Genomic DNA, 21798 nt, shown 5'->3' with positions numbered 1-21798 from the left:
GAAAACATTCTTTAGGGTTTCTTACTTGTAAATTTTCCTTTGTATTTGCCACGTTATGTTTTTCACCATTAAAATCAATGGGCAAACCTCCTCTTACCTGTGAATGAGCCAGCTGTGTTCTTCTGCAGAAGGAAATGCATTATAAGTTATAAAGCAGAGAATGAAAAGATAAAGAGAAAGCAACTGGTTTTGATAAGTGCTCTAACAATACCATGAATAAGTGCTTGCTGGCTTCAATATAACCTTTCCCAGGGAGGGCCTTTCATCTCTGATGTGTTTCACAGTTTTGCTTTGGACAGGAAACTACCATTTAAAACAAAACCCATGTTTGATGAAACTGCATAGGTTTTATTTACAGGGAACAAGGGGTCACAAACTTGCACTGGTGTTACGATCTCTGCAAAGGATGCGTTACATTTGAAAGCTCTGATGGACACTACTGAGGCTTCATTTTCAACTGTGATGAAACCCACACCCAGTGACTTACAACGTTGTTAGCACTAAGTGCTTTGGGACTTAAAAACAGCCCAGCATACGGCCACGGCTATTACTGTCAGCGATGGAGAAGGAACAGGACCAGGGAAAGAGGACACGGGCGGTGTTACAAGGCAACATTCCCACTGATCCATGGACCCACTCTGCCACAGACTACAAGGAAGCGGAAAATGAGCTGTGGCTGTTGCCATCAGTTTTATGTGTTAGACCTACCTCAAATTAAACCTGATTATAAATTATGTGGTCAATCTGATTTTGCTTTGCAAGTCTCTCTGAAAATCATGTTAACCTGTAGGAAATGCTGTCTCTTGGGTCCCTGCTCCTGTTTTTAACCTAATTTCTTTCTGCTAAGTCAGAACCAGGCATGTTCACCACCAAGATGTTCATGGCGAGAGGCAACAAAACAGAGACAAGCACAAAACAGGAGCAGATTGCCTTAAGAGGTTCATATCCTGGGATCACTGTCATGGTTCGCAGTTAAATCTAGAGGGTGCTCTGTGCTTATAATCTTAGCTTCTCTTTTGCTGCTGTTGAAATATTGGATGTGTACTGCGTTTCCCAGCCAGCAAAGGTCCCGTGCATGGAGAGGTCTTTTCTGTAAGTGGTTTTTCGGTTTTGGTCATAGACAAATGATTAACAGCAAAATCAATTGTGTCAGAGGTTGAGCAAGCTGTATCACATAACTGCATCTTGGGTTCAGTGTGGGGCAAAGTCATTTGAAACAAAAAGTAAGGCAAAAAAGGCAAACAGAAGGCTTTGCGCAGCCTAAGCCATCTTTCCTAACAGTTTGTCCTCCATGTCTAGAGGGCAGTTATTCACTGGCTGTGTGTTCAGTAACTTTGAATGAAAAAGCTGGCTGCCTGGAACACAGTCTTTTTACTGGGAGCAGATTCCTACAAGGATTCAGTTAATGTGCTTCTCTGTGTTAAAGTGTTATCATCAAGCTGCCAAACTAGAAAGATGCAGCAGCCAATTGCTTATATTGCAGAGACACAGCTCCACAGTCAGAATAATGTCATCTGTAAGGTAACTATGGCACGTTAAGAAGTGCAGTACTTGGCCAAGTAATGCTGTGGATGTCAGGTTTGTTTAGTATTAGTGAATATGATTGATTTAATATATAGAATCCATCATTCACATAGTGAGCAAATTAAAATGTATTTATTCTTTGTATCGCTAAAGCACTCAAAGACTTATTCCAGCATGAGAGACTGTGCTGTTAAAAGCCATAGTTGCACACACAGGGTGAGACTGTGTCTCTGCAAAGAACTGCTTGTCCAGCAGAGAAAGGGTAGGAAAATGCAATTATAGTCATCCCTTTGCTCAGGGAAACAGAGATTCAAAAAGCTTTTGTCCCTCTAAGATGCTTATTGTAGGTTAAGACGGATTAGGAAAATGAAGGGAAAGACTGTTGTGTCTCTGGGATAAAGAAGCTGTACCTGAAGTGAGAAGAGGTGCAACAGGCAACTGAACCCTGCAAGGCTTTGAAGACCCTGAGCTTCCTTTGAAAGCCCAACTGAACTGATGGGAATCAGCTCTTGGTGAGTTCTCTGCCTCACTTAGGACCATTTAAGAGAGCAAATGACTCAATATTGTAGCTAGAAAACACCAAGACAGTTAATTTGATACCCTGACAGGTCTTGCTTCCAAGGGCTCAAGACTTCAGATGCATGGAGCAGTGAATCTCTATGGAAGGGCCCAGCCAAGGCTGGGGCTTTTGTCTTCCCCTGCAGCTGTAGCCCGAGTGAGGGACAGCAAAGGCCGTTTGGGGATGAAGGTTTTCCCTGAGCCATGAGAATGGCTGCTTATGCCTCATGCCTGGCCTTCCTCTGGAAGACAGACATGAAAAGCAGCAATAAATGATTTTGCACTCCATTCTTAGAAAGCCTTTAGTTTACTTATCATTTCCCTCTTGCCAAGACTCGAGTATGTTTCATTTGTTGAAATATTCATTCTTCCCCATCCCTTGGAGGGAGTGTTACACATGAAAGCGTGAATTGCTTCTAGGCAGATCTCTGCTTCCTTCCCACTTGCCTGCAGAAAGCTGCGCACCAACAATTGCAACATCTACCTTGTGAACGTGCCAGGTGGTGGGTCATCTGCTGTTTACAGTGTGCAGAAACAACCTTTTCCTACCTGAACCATTTTCAAACCACCCCTTGGCAGCCAGAACAGGAACGGTGATGGCTCCGAATCGCCGGTGGTACCTTGCAGCGATGAGCAGAGCACGCACCACCTTTGTTCCATACCCTATCACGCTGTTGCTGCTTTACACCCTATTCTGCATCCTAACTGTTCATTGCTTTGGGTAAGTGAATGTTCCTGAAGAAATGCCTGTGAGGTTTTAAGGTATAGAGTGAAAATCAGTGCAGACTCTGCTCTCACATTGTGTGGCACATACTTGCTGTCTTGAGCGATTTCTGTATTTCTAATGAACAGCAAAAGATGTCGATTTGTGTAGTAGTCATGTAGTGTCATGTGTCTGCCTTTAGAGGAGTAATCCTGTTGGTAAACCTGAGATGACAAGTCGTTGTAATGTGGAATTCTGCTTGCAACATGCAACCTCTTCCTATGCTAGCTGCCTGCCAGTGTGCTGGAGAGACAGGGCTTTGTTTTCTTTCGGTACATAAATGGCGAGAATGTGGCTGATAGTTGTTTCTTTCCCTGCTAGCTTAATTCATTTTGCTTTTCCAGAGGAATGTGGTCAATCAGTGACTGTAATCTTTCCAATCTAAGTATTTTTCCACTGTTCTCTGAACTTTGAGCTCTGTTTTCAAGCCTCAGTGAGCTGATGAGGTTTTGTACTTCCTATATTCCATGTGATTTTCAATATGCAGTAATGGGAGGGCCCCTTGCCAGGCACTGAATCGTACTTGATGCTATTCCTTGTCTTGGTGGATGAATTGGGAACAGCACTGTTGTAGTTTACTTGTCAAAGTGGGTATGAAAAGAAACTAATTGTCAATGTTTTACTAAAGCTTCCCACTTAGATTAGGTGCTACAAGGAAGCATTTGTCCAGGATGAGGATTTAATCAGAAATACTGAATCTGTCAAAAGAGTAGGCAGCATTTTAGCTGTGGCATCATGGAAACCTAGGAGACAGTTGTCATGTGAGAGGGCGAGAGGGGACGGGGATTCAGGTTCATTACTGGGATGAATGGGATTAATGAGTTAATGATTATTGTGAACTGAGAATAGAGTCTAAAGACTAAAGGGTTTGGCCAGCTAGAGAAAAAATAGGCTGCTCAACAAAGGGAGGTGTTCATGCAGTTTATGTGCTGAATGCACACCAGCCCTTAGCATCGGGCCTGGTGTTTGTCATGGACATGTCTGACCTTGGAGCTGTTTATCATGTATGGCAGCAAAGTACCAAAGTCCTTCCCATATAGCAAGCAGCAGGGAGCGATGGCACAAGGGCGGCAACTGATGGTGCAGATTTGACTGCTGGCCACTTGGCCACGTTATTTGGTAGGGCGTGCACAGCTTGAGATAAACCCCTAGGCTGGTGGGGACATGGATTGAGTTTCCATGCTAGATCAAACGTATATCCTGGAGGTACCCCTGCTGAGTGCTCTGCAGACTTACTCCTGGGCAGTGGGTCTCCTCTTGGGTATTGAAGAGTGGATTGGGTTTCATATAGAATCAATACCAGTATGAAATCAATCCCAGTATGAATCAATAACAGTAGTGAAATCTAGAGATTGCATAAAAGATCCGCTGAGGTCTAACAAGCGTTAGTTCTCTTTAGCCAGTAGTTTTGCCTATAGGTAAGCCAAGTTGCTCTGTCCTCACAACTCAGTGATTTCACACCCTGAAGCTCTTGCGTCACTGAATGCAGCGGTGGAAAAGAGTCCCTTAACCTCAGCGGTACCAACGAGAGCATGGCCGACAGCAGACATACCCGGTCCGTGAGCGACCTGCCGCAGCCCCGTGACTGCATGCTGTCCACGTGGTCCTCATGGAGCCAGTGTGACCCCTGCCAAAAGAAAAGGGTGAGTGTTTGTGGTTTAGGCACAAAGCCTGAGAAACCAGGAGGCAAATCCTTGCCTCTTTTGTCCGTGGGGTTGGGCAAAGAGCAAGGGAGCTGCCAAGGAAAGCCCTGTGAGGTGAGACTACAGGCTTTTGCTTTCAGGTGGCTTTTAGCTCTTCAGCTCACCACCCCCAGTAACTCCAGGCCATCTCACTGTCCTGATAAGGAAGTGTAAGCCCAGGCTTTGCAGTACCTTTGTGTCCAACACAGTCCTCTTCCAGCATCAGGGGAAAGCACCATCCCCACTAATGGTCCCCCATGGGACCTGGAGATGCTGCCTCTCAGGATTAAGATGCTTTTTCTTGTCTGCAGCAAGCATTTTCTACCTAAGAAGCCCCATCAAATGAAAGTAATGATCTCAGAAGCATGAAGAGCAAAATCCCCATTGCTAAAAAGACCTCTGCTAACAAGTTGGAGAAGCCATTCCCAGGCTTAAGCAGGAATAACCAGTGATGGGAGTTGGGAAGAGTGAAGCTTCATATCAAAGAGTTAATCTGAAAAGCTGGGGAAAAAAGGAGGGCTAACATATTGGACAGAGTAATTGACTGCTTCACAGCAGTGTTGTGGGCGGAAAAAATCCCTAATGATGCAGAGGGCCAAGTAAATACACTGACAGAAAATAACAAGGGATGTCGTTACTAGTGCTAATTGAAAGAGAGGAGATGTAACTGAATCCTTCCTCCCTCTTGCAAATGCCTGCACTACTCTGTCAGCCTCATTTAAACAAACTGTCAAAGAAAAGCAAACTTTCCTTCATCCCTTGCAGTCCTCAATCCTTCCTTAGTAGAATTGAAACCGTGGCAGATCAGAAACCTTTGAGATGAGGCACGTTGCGAGCATCGCGCTTCTTTGCCGACACTTCTTTTTCTAACATGACAGCACTCTTAGATCAGCTCTCCCAACACAAAGTTTGTTTTTTTTTTAACTAGGGAAGCGTAAAATTCCCAATTTCTGTGCACTTTGAGTCAATATTTTTTATTTCATCACAGTACAGATTCGCCCGCCTGGAACAACCTTCTCAGTTCAATGGAGATCCCTGTGATTACACTGATAAAGAAACTGAAGACTGTGTTACAAATAATCCTTGCAGGAATAAAGTCAGATGTGATGGGTTTGTGTGTGCAGTTACAGGTAAGGACTTAGGGGGTAAGGAGTGGTGGTTTTCAGGTGGCTTCTCTGACACCACTACGCTGAACTTTCTGCTTCTACAAGAGATTGCAGGGCCAAAGAGATGTCAGGAGTTGGCCTTGGTCCAGCCATGTTTATGCTGTGATTTATGCCATGTTTATATCAGTGATTTTGAGTGAGCCATCAGACAACATCTGTCAGTCTAAAGCATGTCTTTAAAATCTCCAAATAGGAAATTAAAGCCCAGTTAGATCAGTAAAACCTGTAGCACAAGTGGATCCAACAGCAACAGGAGAACATGCATTCTTACACATGCCCAAGGGCATCTTTGACACCACGCCCAAGAGATGTGATGGTGGGCCTAATGCCGTTTCCATCCATCCCTATTAACAACTAATTACTCAGGGACACTGTACCAGCATGGGAAAGCAGGACAGCAGTTAGCTGTATCCAAAGGAAACCTCAGTAATTATGTACATGGGAAGGGGGGAGGGAAATAATACCATATACAAGGTATCTGAAGAAGGTGAACCATCTCCAGCATGTGTTCTCAAAACTAAAAGATCTTAGCAACAAAAAAGTGTGTTTTATACCTTTAATGAGGGTGTTGATGTTTTTTATAGGCTGAACAAGGAATTAGAAGATTAGGAAAGTTTTTAGCCAAACTGGGCAGGTGGAGTTTGTCAAATCAATGCAGATAGAGAATATCTTCCATACATGATAGGACCATTCATTACAGGAGTTTTCCGTTTCTAGGCTCTGAGTCAGGGTGTGTGATAACAGATTGATTTATGAGCGATTTACACCTTGCATCCTAGGGAGATGCATTCCACGGAGGCTGCTTTGCAACGGGGATGATGACTGTGGGGACCAGTCAGATGAAAAGAACTGCAAAAAAGTGTTTAAGAAATGCGACCGGAAGATGGAGCAATATTGGGGAATAGAGAATCTGGCCAAAGGGTAAGTCAGTGACCTTCATGAGGTGGTTCCTGAGTTAGGGATAAGAATGATCTTATGTGGCTGCAGACATAAATGTCGAACAGAGAAAAGATGCAGCAACTACTGTATCCAGGAGTTAAGATGTGACAGCCTTTGGGGTCCTGATCCAAAGCCCGATGGGAAAATCCTTATTGACTCTATGAGCCTTTTGGAGAGAAACAAGGTGAGTAAAAGTCCCAGATATACCCAAGAGCACTTGTGCACCCTGTGAAGACCATCAGCTCGGTTTACAAATGTTGTGCAAGGGCCTGTGTGAGCTCTTTGTGTAGCCAAAACTTGGTGAGTAAAGAGGGAAGTGTCAGCACTAAAGGTTTCTCTGATGTCTACAGGTACTTACACTTAAATGAATCATTGGGAGAGTTTCTATAATCCAATTATTTTGCACAGATGAAAATACAGTTAGACTTTGGCCTAATCCAGTCTGTGGGAAGCAGGAATGTCCCATCCTTTAGGAACTGAGAGACTACTTCAAACTGTGACTTTGAAATAAAAACAAAAGAAGGTTTGTTAAAATCTGAAGATAATGCTATATCATTCGTTACAGAGTGGCAACCTGGTCTAGTGGAAGGTGTTCCTGCCCGTGGTAGGTTTGTGACTAGGTGGTCTTTAAGGTCCCTTCCAACCCAAAACATTCCGTGATTCTATGATCTTGCATTGCCTAACACTGAAACCTGATTTGTATTTTTGAATTGGTATTTTTGTGTTGGTGTGAGGGGAGGTCAAAATTCCTTGGATTTGTTTCAGGACAGTGAGAGGTTGTGGAATTTGTGTCCTTTGTGCGAGTGGGGAAGGATTAACCTCCATGCTAGCAAACTGCAGTTTTGTGGGGATTAAAATGCAAGTCTGAATTGATCCAGCTTTTACAGGCTAAAACTGTGGCAACTTTCTGTAAGATCAGACTGTATGAAAAGAATTTTTTCTCATTCTGCAGGGAAAAAAAAATGCTTTTTACATAAAAAAACCCACAGAAAAATCATATTGCAAGGAAAAAATGATAATTTCCTTCTTGCTCTCTGGAGATGCAGCTGCTGCACATGTCACTGCTGATGCTTTGTACTTCTGGATTTAATCAAAATTAAAAATAATGTTGGACAATTATAGGAACATGCTTCTCATCTCTTTGAAGCTCCAGTTGCTCAGTAATTTGCTTTCAGTGGCCTTCCCTTCTTTCCAGCTGATTCTAAAATTAGAGTTAATATTTTACAGCTTCGGAGTCATTATCGCGCCAAGTCCCTCTCCCCAAAATAAGGAGAGGCAGATCTAATGGAGAACTGGAGTGCTAATAGGACACAACATGGGCTGTTAGCAATTCATCTTCTTTTTGGTGTATTCTCATCTAATGACTCCTGTTACTATCTGGGGGTGAGTGCCATGTCCTCAGCTGTGTGCTACGAGGGTGATGTGAGGGAGTCCTGACAGTGAGCAACAGGAGCAATAGGAAAAGCAAATGATGGGGTTTAATCACCTCAGCTAAAAAGGTTGCACTGCTGCATACTTTCTTAGGTTAAGATTACTGTCCATTATCCACTAAAATCAAAAGGAAGCTTCCCAGTGTTTTCAAGGACAATTGCTTGAGTACCTTTATTCGTGTTCCCTCTACTGACCTCTGGTTGATCTTTGACCAACCTGGCAAAGACTAAGACTGATAAATCAGAACAAAGAAAGGTGAATTAAAAAGTAGTATGGATTAATGACATGGGTTGGCAAATCTGTCTTTGAGGATCCTGCTGACTGCTGCTATACTAGTGCGGGCATTTGGGGATGCTCAGGGGGGGCAGCCTGGTGGGACAGCAGCTTGGTTGGTCCAGTTTGTTCTGCTCTTCCCAGAGAGTTCCAGTACAGGCTACAAGAGTTGCTGGTGCTGGTGGCAGGAATCTCTGGTGTCATTTGTAGCTGGGTGTGTAAATTACTTTTCATATCCATCAAAGTGTCCAAATTTGACTCTCTTTTTTCCTTCTTGTTAGTTTTTCTGGAGCAACTGCGTTGGTCAGGCAGGGAAAGAGGCAAAACTGTCTTTTGGGGCTTCAAAATAAAGAATCATAGAATAGCCAGGGTTGGAAAGGATCTTAAGATCATCCAGTTCCAGCCCCACTGCCATGGGCAGGGACGCCTCACGCTAGACCATGTCACACAAGGCTCTGTCCAAGTATGAAACGAGGAGCCCTCAGCCAAAGAGAAGTCTTTTGCCATTCTCAGCCAAAGCATTTGATCTTTCCTTTAAAATAGATAATAATGTTAGCATTTTGCTGTTATGCTTCATGTACAGATTAAATATCTTCACAAACAACTTGGAAGGATTAGTTCTTGATCACAGGTACTATGCTGGGGGATGTGCTCCCCATTATATCATGGACACAAGATTCAGAAAGCCGTACAATGTAGAAAGCTACACACCAGAGGTATGTGTCAGATTTGCCTGCAAATATACATGTGTGTATTCCAATACATTTAGTGTGCAATGCTGATAAAGCTTCATTATTAATCATTTTATAAAGCATCACAAAATTCATGATACCCAATGGAATGAGACTGAATTTAGCCCTGCTTCTAGAACATCATCATACCCCATGTACTCTTCTCTATGAAGCTGGACACATCCCCTTACAATATCCGTGTGCACTTGAACAGATGCAAGTGCATCTTTCATGCAAGATGCATGTTCAGTCAGACCTTGTCGTTGTGAAAACTGAGCCTAACAATCCCGATGCAATGTGTGCAAGAGGGCCCAAAAGCCACCCAGCATTGTAGAGTGCCTCAAGAGCCAGGCTGGGAAAGCTGCCCTTGTGCAAGAGCCTAGGATGTAGCCACACGCCACATGCTTTGTGTGAAAGCTTCAAAGCTGTACTTCAAATGTTATATATTTGACCTTAATGCTTTTGATGACATAGCATGATATTTTTGAGTGTTGCCCACTAGGAAACCTTTTCCTTTCAGAATTCATAGTTTAATTGATGCCTGTGTTCAAGATTCACCTTCTTTGCATGAGATCGACATACTAAGTAAAAGCCTAAGGTCATTGCAGTACAGAGGAGATAGTAGCTTTCCTGCTGCTGTAAATCAAGTACTCTTGAAGTACCAGTGTTAATAATAATAGTGCTTTGCAATTATACAAGGCTTTTCATCTTCAAAGTGCAAGCATTAATTCACAAGTATATTTGTATCTGTATTCCTTCCCTGTGCTTCGGGTATGCAACTGCTATGCAGGAAATTAGATGTGTTGGTTTTGCTTTCTTTTTAGACCAAAGGCAAATATGAATTTACAATGACTGAATACGACTCCTACTCAGATTATGAAAGCAGTGTCCTGAAGGCAAAAGCTTCACAATCTAGCTTCAGCTTTGGTGTAAGAATACCGCAAGTGTTTGAACTTGGTTACAATTCAAATGACAACAGGTTCAAGAAGTTCATTCAAAGGATGAAAAGGTTTTCTTCAACTGTAAGCACTGCTCCACTTAATCCTCTGCTAACATGTTGTCTGTATGTGTGTGTGTGTATCGGTCTGACCCTCATCCTCAGGCCAGCAGCCCTGACTAGAGTACATGAAATACTTCCTCTTGATGGGACTTTACGGTTTGTGTTGGTCAAGTTTTACTAAGGCCACAACAACATCATCTGTGCTTACAGCATCCAGGAGCTTTTCTATTCACCTGTTGGCCAGGATCCAGACTGCTTGATCTCCAAAGTCAGCCACAATCTATTGCAATCGCCCGGTGTCCTGCTGGGCATCCACATTTGGATGTTTGTAGTGAAGTCATTTAGAAAGAAAAGAAACTGAGAAGCCACTTGGAATGACCTTTCTTCCATACAGTGGACTTGCTAGTAGATGTACAAGTGACATTGCTAACAGGGCCTTGGTGCTGTACCCTGGCCACGGGATGCAGTGCACCTTGCCCTGCCGGCCATTAAGAAGGTCTTACCACTGATGCCAAAGCAGTCTGGCAGGTCAGTGTGTATGGGCAACGCAGCGACTCCTCCAAGGCAATCTGTGCAGGTAGAACTGGGGTTTAGCTAGTGAACACTGGAGCCCAAGGTTCTCTCTGCCTTATGGGTGGGTTACAGTGACTAGTAGAGAAATATGGGGTGAAAGAAGGGCATATAGGATTTCTCCAGTTCTGGAAATTTCTGCACCTCTACACACAGACTGTGATGTGGATGGCTATTGTGATCCACACAATATGCATCCATTGTATGGATGATATTCAGCAATGTCTGGGCCATCATTGCTGAATATCATCTCCCACATGAAGAGCCATCCCTCTTTTAGGGGCATCAGCAAGGCAGGAGCTATCGCTTCGGTAAATGGCAATGCAAGCAGCGAAGCCAAGGTGTTCAACTGTGGGGCAGCATTGACAATAAAGTAAACCAAAGCCTGCTAGCAGGCCTTCCATGGGTTTAATTTTACACATATACATCCCATTTTACTTTGGCTGATGTGGTCTGTCTGCTGAGTACATCACTGACCCCTTCATTCACGCACAACACAAAATAAGGATGGCACAATCACTTCCAGTCCCGTCTGCAGAGATTTGGTCGTAGCTGTGATCTGAGGCTCACTTTAAGCTGGCTGGAGATGCTTTAATCTATAACTCCTAGGACTGGTTTATGAGATTTAGTCTGAGGTAGTGTGCAGCATCATTTGATTTCTCTTTTTTTATCTGTTATTGCAGTAAACAAACCTAGCTCTTGTCAATGCTTTAATAGTAGCACTGATCTATGTCTCTCCCTACAGTATAAAGCACATTCGGGAACGGCAGAGTATTCCATGTTGCTATTAAACTCACATTTCCTTCCTGCAAAGAGGCATTTCCCATGACAAGATCAGGGGTGTGTGAGAGGCATTTGCATATATCCATAAAGAAACCCAATACTAAGTCTTGATTTTATGATTTAAGCTACAGAGTTCTACATTGACACTCACACACACACACCAATGTGCTTGTCCTGCTGGACCCCAAAAAAATGGACGCTAAATCCTTTGAACACAACAAAACACCTCTTCTGTTCTTGACCTTTATGCCAGAATGGGGAGACATAGTATTTATCCCTGTACACATATCTACACAGAGGCATTTAAATATGTGTGTGTTTGTGTCTCCTTTTTCCTCTGAGTTTCATTAATGGCATATTCTGTGTAATACAAATATAAATTTGGATCAGAATTCTCATTTCACATAGAAATCACCAGGATTTCAGATTTCCTAATCTTTCAGGATAGCTTGTGAGAGGCAAAGGCTGGTCAACAGTGTTAGGAGCAGAGCAGTCTCAAGGGATGCTCCTTGTGTCCTTGCACCCTGCATCTGTCAGAGCAGAGCCTGGAGCCTCTGGAGCCCATGTCCTAGTCATGCCTTAAGTCATCACCTTACTTGGAATGGGTGTCTCTCCCTCTTCCTTCTACCCTCTCTAATACCCATCAGAATCCTGATTTTCAGAAACTTTGCTACTAAAAGGTTTGGTTTCGCTAAATTTATAGATTTCCAGTTGCAAACTTAAATTGATAAATCCTGACCAGCATTCATTATTTAATAGCAAATAACTACATGCTGTCACAAGAATATCGTCCCTCAGTTGTGGATTCTTCTGTGCCTCTGTGTTTCTTGTAGTCCAGCAAATTCATTCATGCCCGTTCTGAGCTGGCTGTTGCTGCTTACAAGCTGAAGCCCCGAGCCCTGATGCTGCATTACGAGTTCCTGCAGAGACTCCATCAGCTCCCATCAGAGTACAGCTACGGGGAGTACCGAGAGCTCTACAGAGACTATGGCACCCATTACATCACGGAGGCTACTGTCGGTGGCATCTACGAATACACTTTAGTCATGAACAGCAGTGAGCTCCAAAAGGCAGGTATGTGGTTGTGAAGAAGCTTTGGAGCCAGCTTTTTGGTTGGGCAAACCCCTCTGCAGACACCCAGTGATGGTTCAGGTCTGAGGTCAGAAAACAGACATAGTGGAAAAAGGAGTCAACAACATCTCAAAGAAAGCCTGCAGGAAATATGGCAGTATAAGTGCTTTATGGCAGTGAATAAAGAGCCTGGTTTTCAAAGCGTGCTCAGCATCATGGGCTTCATCTAGCTCTCAAGCTATGGGTGCTGCCAGTTCACAGAAAAAGGGCCCTGTAGCAAGTATTTTAGATGACACGTTTTGGAGGCTGACAAGATGTTGAGATGAATGGGAATCGTGTAGCTGAATGCTTTTGTTAGCTTTGAAAACCTTCACCCAAGTTCTTTTTCCATTGCTTTTCAAATGACAGTTTTGAAACACCTTTCGCCTCGAGAGCTGTTCCAGCATGTAGGAAACAGTAAATAATTTGCTGGGTGACTCTTGTGCCTGACATTGCTCTTGCTCTTTGACTCTGGCTTCCTTTTCTGCGAGAAATGATGATTGTTGTGGAGGACAGAGCGTGCCGTGTGACATTAATCAATAGCTGCACTCTCTTATTTATTCATTGGCATGGGAGTGAGTAACTGCCTTCGCTGTCTGTTTGCAGAAGCATTTTGTGGGCTCTGCTGTGTGTGACTCAGTTTGCTCTCTGCTGTCTAGGAAGTTGCTTATGCCGTAGTTAGATACAGCCCGGAGGGACAGAACTGAGATTCAGATTTCAGATATTCAAATCATTAGCCCTGCCCAATTTCTCAGCTGTTGGTGTGGGCCCCTCACAAGCCGTGTTCCTTTGAACTAATGTGAATCACTGTTTGCATCAAAATGCTACTTGTCAGCATGTGCTGACCTAGATGAGGGTCCTACAGTAGTACCAACATTTTCACACTACCCCCAGGGCTGAGCTGAGCTGAGCTGTAAGTTCTCTCTGGGGATTGGTAGGTCTAGTCTGAGAATCCACGCTTTTCCCTTCAAATCCATTATGTTTGTACTGGAAATCAGGCCTTCTTTTGCAGGTGGGAAGAAATTCTTCCCTGTGAGGGTGCTGAGGCGCTGGCACAGGGTGCCCAGAGAAGCTGTGGCTGCCCCATCCCTGGCAGTGTTCAAGGCCAGGTTGGATACAGGGGCTTGGAGCAAGCTGCTCTAGTGGAAGGTGTCCCTGCCCATGGCAGGGCATTGGAACTGAATGAGCTTTAAAGTCCCTTCCAATCTAAACTGTTCTATGAGTCTATGTAGTATCAAACATTACATCATATAGTTAGTACTTGCACTTCTCTTGCATATAATCCAATATGCCAGATGTGGCTGTGCTTCATGTTTTAATGCTTTCAGTGGGAAAGGCGGCAGGAGAGAGGTCTGGATTGTGCTGTACAAGGATGTCATAAAATAGTGGTTCCTGCCCTCAGGTGTACGTGACTATGAACATTAATAGGGGCCATCCTATGTCAGCCCAAAACTCAGTGCGTCTTCTCTTCTGATGTTGACACTGGCCAGTATCAGATATGAGGAGAGCATAAGAACAGGACAAGCATACAGCAATACTTGTGTTGTGAGCTATGTAAACTCATGTACAGGCTCATTTGTATCATCAAGACATGAGTTTAACTAAAAAAAGTAAAGAATTCAGGGAGAGATGGGGGATTACAACAAAAAAAGCAGAGAAAGAAACAAGATACTTGAGTGTGATATCTGGTGTTTCACCATGATAACTGCTTAAATATTCTTGAGTGTCAGGTCAGCAAGGGCTTTGGAGAAGAATATATGAAGGATTTGCAGATTTTTAGGGGAAATTCTTATATGTCATGAAAAATCACTGTAGTAGAGCTTTATGGAGAAACTGCCATGAAACAGCAAAGGATTGGAGATGTGAGGTATCAAAGGGAGGAAAAGCTGCTTCATCTGGTACTCTGAATAAGCCTGGCTCCTGATGATGGGGATGAGTGGTGGGTAGTCCTTTGTCAAAGACGTTTGGTGTTTAAGTCACAGCCCAGGCTCCCACCCATTGCAGCTCTGCATAACCCAATACAGCTGGGTTAGCAATGAAAAGCCTCCTCTTCCAGCATTTACCTTGCATTTCTCCTTGGGTTTGGAGTTCTATAAAAGGCAGAGATTTAATTTCATTGTATATAGATTTGTTAAATATCCAGAAAAAAAGGCTTCTTCATCACATCTTTTTTTCCCAAAGGAAAAATACTTACCAACTCCCATTTTCTGTGTAGATGGGCATAAAACATCAAACATTTCTATTAAAACTCCAAAAATTTGGTGTCTACTTAAGGTTTTTCTCTGAGTGATGTCCAGAAATGTGCACAGCGTGGCTTTAACATTGGTGCAAATATTTACAGCGTCTATCTGAGTCTTGGAATAACAGAAGCTGGCTGTAAATCCCTTCTAAAAGAGATTGGAGGTAAGCATGAAGCACTTCTCCCATTTAATTTCTAGCATTTGTCATAGTGAAAACAAGACTTTGGGGTCTTGCCTGCTTAGCAGAGGTGCAGATGTCTCAAAGCTTGCTTATTTGCTGGGTAGAGAAGAAATATCTGCTCGGTGTCCCAGAGAAAAGCAGGGACAGGTCAACCATTACCCGCCTGGTTGGTGCTGGTACCAATCAACCCAGCGCTCAGCAGAGCAGCCCAGCATGCTCTTTTTTGCATCCAAAAAAAAGCCCAAATGGGGAAAATAGGGAGGTAATGGTGTTGTGGAAGCCTCAGGGGACATCTGGGAAGCTGAGAGTGTTGCAGTGGGAGGAGGATGCACCTGAAGTATTCATGGTGGTGAGGAGCATCAAGCTGTAGAATGACCTGCAAGCTTATAACCATAGGGAGGAAATTTAGGGTCAAGATATAGGGTGCAGGAGAGGAGGGTGGGAGTATTGCTGCAAAGAGGGCACAGGATATGCAGGATAGGAAACCAGGCTTCAGGTGTGGCCTTTTTCTCTTCAAGAGGCCCATTTTTGCCCTCTCGGTGGAATGGGTCATATACAGGGCTGTTTAGCTGTCAGCTTGTATCTCAATATCTTGTATTCAGAATATCAGTATCTTGTACTAGGAAGAAGTTCTTCCCTGTGAGGGTGCTGAGGTGCTGGCACAGGGTGCCTAGGGAAGCTGTGGCTGCCCCATCCCTGGCAGCGTTCAAGGCCAGGTTGGACACAGGGGCTTGGAGCAAGCTGCTCTAGTGGAAGGTGTCCCTGCCTGTGGCAGGGGTTGGGACTGGATGAGCTTTAAGTTCCCCTCCAACCCAAACCAGTCTGGGATTCAACTGCAATCCACAAAGACATACCTGAGCAGAGCTGGCCACTTCCTGAATGCATTTTTGCAGACAGCACCTCCAAAAAACAGTATGTGGAAGACTTCATCATCCTCGTTCGTGGTGGAGCAAGTGAACACATTACCACACTGGCTTACAAAGACCTGCCGACGGCTGTGCTCCTGCAGGAGTGGGGAGATGCTGTACAGTACAACCCTGAAATCATAAAGCTAAAGGTATTGTACCCATCACTTCATTCAGCCTCACTTGGCAGAGCAGCTTGGAGAGCTCTGCGCTTGAATAAACAGGATTTAAAGAAAACAGGGAGATTTATGGGGCAAATAATAGATGTGTGTAATGCAAATTAGTTTCTCTAAGACTGAAGGTTCAGAAAATCAAAGGTGTGATGTGTTGGAAGTATGTGACGTAAACAGCTTTAACCCTTCCAACTTGGTGATGCAGATGTGGTCACTTGCTGCCTACCAAGCAGATCAGACGATGCATCTGCTTTACCAATGTATCACTTATCAAATAATACATATCTGGCAGCTTATATTTTATAAGGACATTTTTGTTCTCCAAACTTCTGCCTTCTGTGAGCACCAGTGACTACTCAGCAGCAATTCTCTCTGGTTCAGAGGATCAGGTAGTTCACCATCCAGGCCTGGGTGTTCATGCAGCTTAGCTAAACCTTAGAAATACCAGTTAGGTTTTGAAAAGTGAAGGGGTTTTGATCCTGAAGAGGTTTAGAACTGCAGGGCACTGTAAGAGTAAAAAGTGAGCAGAAGTATGGAGCTATTCTGGCTCATCATTTTTAATGTCAAAATAAGCTCACTCAGAGTGAATAGTACAAAGGTGTGAGAAAATATCCTTTTAAACAGGAGTTTGGGCTGGTAGTGTTGGAAGTTAATTCTATTACTGTATTTGATTTAATGGTGAAATTCAATTTTAGGCAGCAAATCTATCTGTAAAAGGTGCTTGTTTCTCATCGAAAATCCCGACATTACGTTAAAAACGAGATGAATTCTAAAAAAAAACTATGAAACAAAGCAAAAATCCCTATTTTGGAAACACAGCCAGTGCCTGCCTAGCACCTGCTGCAGCAGAGGTGGCTTTCCCAAACCCCTGGTGTGCTGTGGATTGACCTTTCAGAAGTGCCCTGGGAGGTATCTGGGCAGAAGACAACAGAACTGCAGCCCTCTGTGCTAGATCCCACGTACAGAAAATGCTCCCACAAGAAATGCTGATGTTGTCTTGCCTGGCATCAGTGACCAGGCTGCCCAGTGGACTGATGTAGTTTGGATTTGGTTATCTATAATCCTTCATTTCCATGCCAATACCCCTGTGGGGCTTGAAGATCAAAAGTACCAGCAGAGTGTGACTAAATGTCAGCCCAAGAATGCTTAGTTAGGGAAAACTAAAGCAAATCAGTTCATAAATCATCTGCTGAAGGGACTTGGCAGGTCACTCTTAGTGTATTTCCTCATTTGTATGATCTGAATTCAAAAGGCAACGCATGGATCACCTAATTGATGAAGAGAGGATGTGCAGCAGGAGGAAATGAGCATTATTTTATTGAAACATTCTTCTATCTTCTATTTCTTGTAGACTGAGCACATGCCTCTGGCATGAGTGGGTGACTGGCAATATTGAGACCATTCTTTAACTTTCCCTTGTTCTCAGGAGGAAAATAGATGAGCAGGTCGAAGTCTTGTTGGTCCCTACTGCATGTTCACTGTATCCCCATATCTTCTCCCACTGACCCCATCTGCAGATGAAGATTGCTATCCTCTCCCTTCTGAAGGCAGTGGAAACCCTTATCTTGGCTTCATAGGGAGAAATCAGCCTTGAAATGTGAAGTGGTTGTAGTGAAAGTGTTTGAATGCCTGTGATCATGCGCCCCTGGCTGTGCTGTGTGGCTGTAGGAGGAATGAAGGAGATTCTTGTGGGTGGGTTTGGGGGGGACCTTCTTTAAATCAGAGTGGGAGAGCACTCAGGAAACATAAGTTTGAGCAAAACTGGTTGGAAAATGTCAATATCAAAAGAATAGATGAGAGAGGATTCAATGAAACTTCTTTGCCAGTTTGTTGACTAACTGTTGTATTTTGTTCTGCATTTTCAACTCCTTTGGTGGTATAAACCAAGGGAAGGATCCCTGTGAGTATTCCTGATGTCGCTGCCTTGTCATTTGCAAGGTTTAAGGGAATACTAATGGGAAACCTGGAGCCTTTATTTCCCTCTCCAGCTATGCCACCACCGAGCCCAGTGATGCTCACACCATCTTAAATCTGGGTTTGAATGCAGTTTCTTCCCTCCCTCTAGGCAGAGCCGCTGTATCAGCTGGTGACTCCAACTGACTTGGCCAATGCAATCACCGTAAAAGAAAACCTGCGACAGGCTCTTGATGAGTTTCAGATGGAGACGAGTTCTTGTCGCTGTGCTCCCTGCCACAGCAATGGCATCCCCTTTCTGCAAGGTGGGTGGATTTTGCACCCCTTCTCTAGGAATGAAATGAGCTGGGAGTATGTGGGGAGCGAGTAAGGTTGGTAAGTGATCCGCTCTTTTGTTTCTCCTGTCGTTTCTTTTCCAGGTAATTAATTTTTTGTATCTAAGTTGGTCTATTTCTTCAGTGCCTCCAGGAAGTAAAGCTGGTAAAGTCGAGGGATGTGTCTTTGTAAATGGGGGTGACCATCTGTATCAATTCTGTGGAAGAATTTGCTCCTTCTCAATTATGCATTAAAAAAAGAAAGCCTTGACATCTTTAAGTCTCCTCCTTTGCTTTTAAGACTGCATCCATCCTCCTAGAGAAGTGACTACTGTCTCAGCATTAATTAGTGTTTGTAAAAGCGTTTTGAAGATGAAAAGCACCATACAAGTGCCAAGCGCAGTTAGCACCATCACCTCCCCCCGCTTTTAGCAGAAGCTGTCCTCCTTTGTAAGCAGGTTGTGATTTAAAAATGAAGGGGAAAAATAATCAAATTGAATGAAAACTGCACTGCTTAAACAGAGAGATATGATGTGATGGGAGCTTCTAACAAAAGGACCATTTTGTCAAGTGCCTAATTCCAATCTGCATCTGCAAAAGTCCTGATGAGAATCGTTATCATCTAAATGTATCATCTAATGCAGAGACCGTCCTTTCACGTACCAGCTAGTTGATTGTAGCACTTAAAGGATTTGTCTCGTGATTACCCTTGTTTAACTAACTTTTTAGGAGCTGAATCAGGTTAGAGTTTCTTTTAGGATCTTCTCAACAAAAGGTTTAAATGACCATTTATTTTCCTAAGCAGGAGCTCCCATTCTGCTGTGGGATGCACATCCCAGCCCTGGTCAGCCAAAGCAGGGTTACAGGGACTTCTCCTCTGCCACAAAGCCAAGCTGGAATGCTCCTGTCCTAGGTGCTCATTCTTGATCCTGCAGTTTGCTCCCTCTCAGCTCTAGCAAGATAATCTCTTTTGGAGAGGAGCAGAGGGACTCTGTGGTACCCTGGCTTGCTGAATTGCTGCGCTGGTGTAGTTGAGGTTGAGCTACAATAGCAGCGATGGGAACAAATGACCAGGAAGGTGAGAGGGATGGCAGGGTAGTCACAGCTCCCTGCTTTATTGCTGTTTTATACTCTCACCATTAGAGAAAGATGCTGATAATTCACCTGCTGTCCCTTCCTCACAGAAGATGAAGCCCTGAAAACAAATGGGCATCTGGAGGGAGCTGTGACCTGAAGTCTCTAGTCCCACCATCTCTGCTTACTTTCAGGAACCGAGTGTGAATGCTTGTGTCCCCTTGGCTACAGTGGCACTGCCTGTGAGATCAACGAGAGGAAAGGTAAGGTGGATCCCAGATCCATGGAGACAGTCCCAGATATATTTAGGAGTGTCCAGGGATTGCAGCTGGTGGATGGGGGGTAATGTGCTGTCTGTCCCCGCTATGCCCAGACCAACTGACAAGGTGTTAGGGTCCTGCAAAGGTGACAGATACGCTTTGCCTGTCCTCTTCTGTATTTCTTTGCCACTCACAGGGGGGTGGCTTTATTTTGCAGCGCTAACATGCATAAATGTCCCTAGTATTTGTATCAGAATTCAACCCCCTACCTAATGTACAATCCACGACAAGCCTCAGGTTTCCAACAGCTCTGTTTCTTAAGTTTTTCCCTTTTGTTGCAAACTGGTTTCCCCCAGATATGCTACCATGCATTTTAATCTTTAAATCTTATTATCTTGTTTTGAAGCATTTACTAATGCTTCTTGGTCACTTTTCTATCACTGCTGTCTTCCAACTGATGCTCTCAACTCCTAGTTTAGGATGATCGGTGGATTTAATCATTTTGTTTACTTCTTCCAGCTCATTAATTTAGGTGCTAAATAATACCAGATCTCAGGCACTCCGAGCTCTGGCACCATCCCACAATTTGATGTACTGCATCTATCATTGAGCTTTGTTTACAGTCTGTTATCCAGTATTCATTCTGTATGACTGCGTCCCAGCTAAGCCAGGCTGAAAAGTGCTTTAAGCCAAGATTTCACCGAGCAGAGGGTCAATTTTGTAGGTGTTTCTAAGGAATTCTATGGAACTTTAAACTGTGGAGTCTCTTACACCTTGTTCCAGTCTGCTTACCACACACATAATCGCATCCGACCCCCCCAAAGGCTCACATCCCTCCACTTATCAACATGTAACTTCCTTCCTCACGCCCCTTTCCTCCTTTTATGTGTTGCCTCCAAGTTCAGCTCCATCATTCTCAGGATTTTGAATTAATGTCACTCACATGCTCAGGGTCCAGAAGAAACGGTGTTATAGGAAAAGCAATGGATAGAAAACTGAATATTCAAGCTGTTGCTCATTGAAGAAGAACGTGCTAACGTTTCCCCTAGCACCTCAGAATGTGGCTGACACGAGTTGAGTTGCTGTTTTTCTTACCTAGCCTTGACTAAGGCAGAGAGAGAAACATCCTACAAGCAAATATAAAGCTAATTGGGTTTTTTCCCTTGTCCTTGCTGTATAGTTTGAATGAACACCAGAAATATTGAACAGCGAATTAGCATCTTTAAAACAATCACTCTTTGTTGTTGACTCAAGTATATTGTTAGTGGTGTGGACAGGGGCAGAGCTGTTTGTATTAAATATGATTCATGGAAGCTGACAGCTATTCCCATGGAAAGAGCTGCTCTATTCTGACAATTCTTTCTGGCTTTGGGTTCTTTTTTGCAGATGCTGCCATTAATGGAAACTGGGGTTGCTGGGCCAGCTGGTCTCCATGCTCAGGAGGTCAACGAACAAGGAGACGACAGTGCAACAACCCTGCCCCACAGAATGGTGGTTCATCGTGCTCAGGGCCTGATGCTGAGACAGTTACTTGCTAGAGGGAATCATTAGGAACTTACACAGTACTGATGAGCAGTTTGCAAATGGAGTGGGAGAATGTCATCCGACTGGCTTGTTAAGTTGGCCTCAATCTGCTTGTGAGTCTCACCCAAGTGCATTGAAGTTGGAAACACTTCAGAAGATGTTGGGAACTGGATGTGTGTTATAAATCACACCTTCAGACATGCTTTGCAGTTGTCTCATGGGGCTGAATGTGCTTACTCTTCTTAAGTTTTACTTTTCTCTGTTTTTATTGCAATGGGCTGAGACAAGCTTTATCTCCTGCCCTCTTTGGTAGCTGCATGATTTTAAATTTCACTTGTCTTGTTTGTGAAGGTTCCTTTGAGATAAGGAAAGACTCTTTGATCTTACGTGCACCAGAATGTGCACTAATATGCAGCTTCTGTGAAGGCAGCTGTGTGATGTGGAGCAAAATACAGCCTATTAAAGTCTAAATCTCAACCAGCCCAATAGTGCCTAATGTGACATGTAAAGCTGCTGTGCCTCATACCCCAGTTTCTCAATTTATTGTATTTAACTTAAAATGTCCGTTGTATTAGAGATTGTCTTGAAGGAGTGGAAACTGAATTGGGAAGAACAGTCTGGGGACACCAGTGTTGTTAGACTATATAGCAGCTCTATTCCTCCTGCAGCAATGAGCTTCCTCC

The 21798-nt window shown here is 43.8% G+C and overlaps 1 protein-coding gene across 2 annotated transcripts; it reads left to right on the top strand.

The window, feature by feature from the left end:
- Window positions 1–1955: 1955 nt before the first annotated feature.
- On the top strand, window positions 1956–21595 carry C8B (complement C8 beta chain). 2 transcript variants are annotated; one of them, XM_057409257.1, is made up of 12 exons: window positions 1956–2036; window positions 4335–4488; window positions 5516–5657; window positions 6473–6614; window positions 8920–9052; window positions 9892–10089; window positions 12254–12494; window positions 14805–14933; window positions 15845–16008; window positions 18095–18248; window positions 19526–19594; window positions 20978–21595. In XM_057409257.1, exons 1-12 carry the CDS (start codon window positions 2020–2022, stop codon window positions 21127–21129), a joined length of 1695 nt encoding a protein of 564 aa, XP_057265240.1. In that variant the 5' UTR covers window positions 1956–2019; the 3' UTR covers window positions 21130–21595. The 2 variants fall into 2 exon arrangements, with proteins under 2 accessions (XP_057265240.1, XP_057265238.1); XM_057409255.1 differs by lacking the exon at window positions 1956–2036 and adding an exon at window positions 2668–2803.
- The last annotated feature ends 203 nt before the right edge of the window (window positions 21596–21798 follow it).

The sequence above is a fragment of the Pezoporus wallicus genome, unplaced genomic scaffold, assembly GCF_028554395.1.
Source record: "Pezoporus wallicus isolate ANWC-B61680 ecotype Strahan unplaced genomic scaffold, APGP_CSIRO_Pwel_v1 contig_8108, whole genome shotgun sequence".
Taxonomy (NCBI): Eukaryota; Metazoa; Chordata; class Aves; order Psittaciformes; family Psittacidae; genus Pezoporus; species Pezoporus wallicus.
This window is presented reverse-complemented; position numbering and strand designations above follow the sequence as displayed.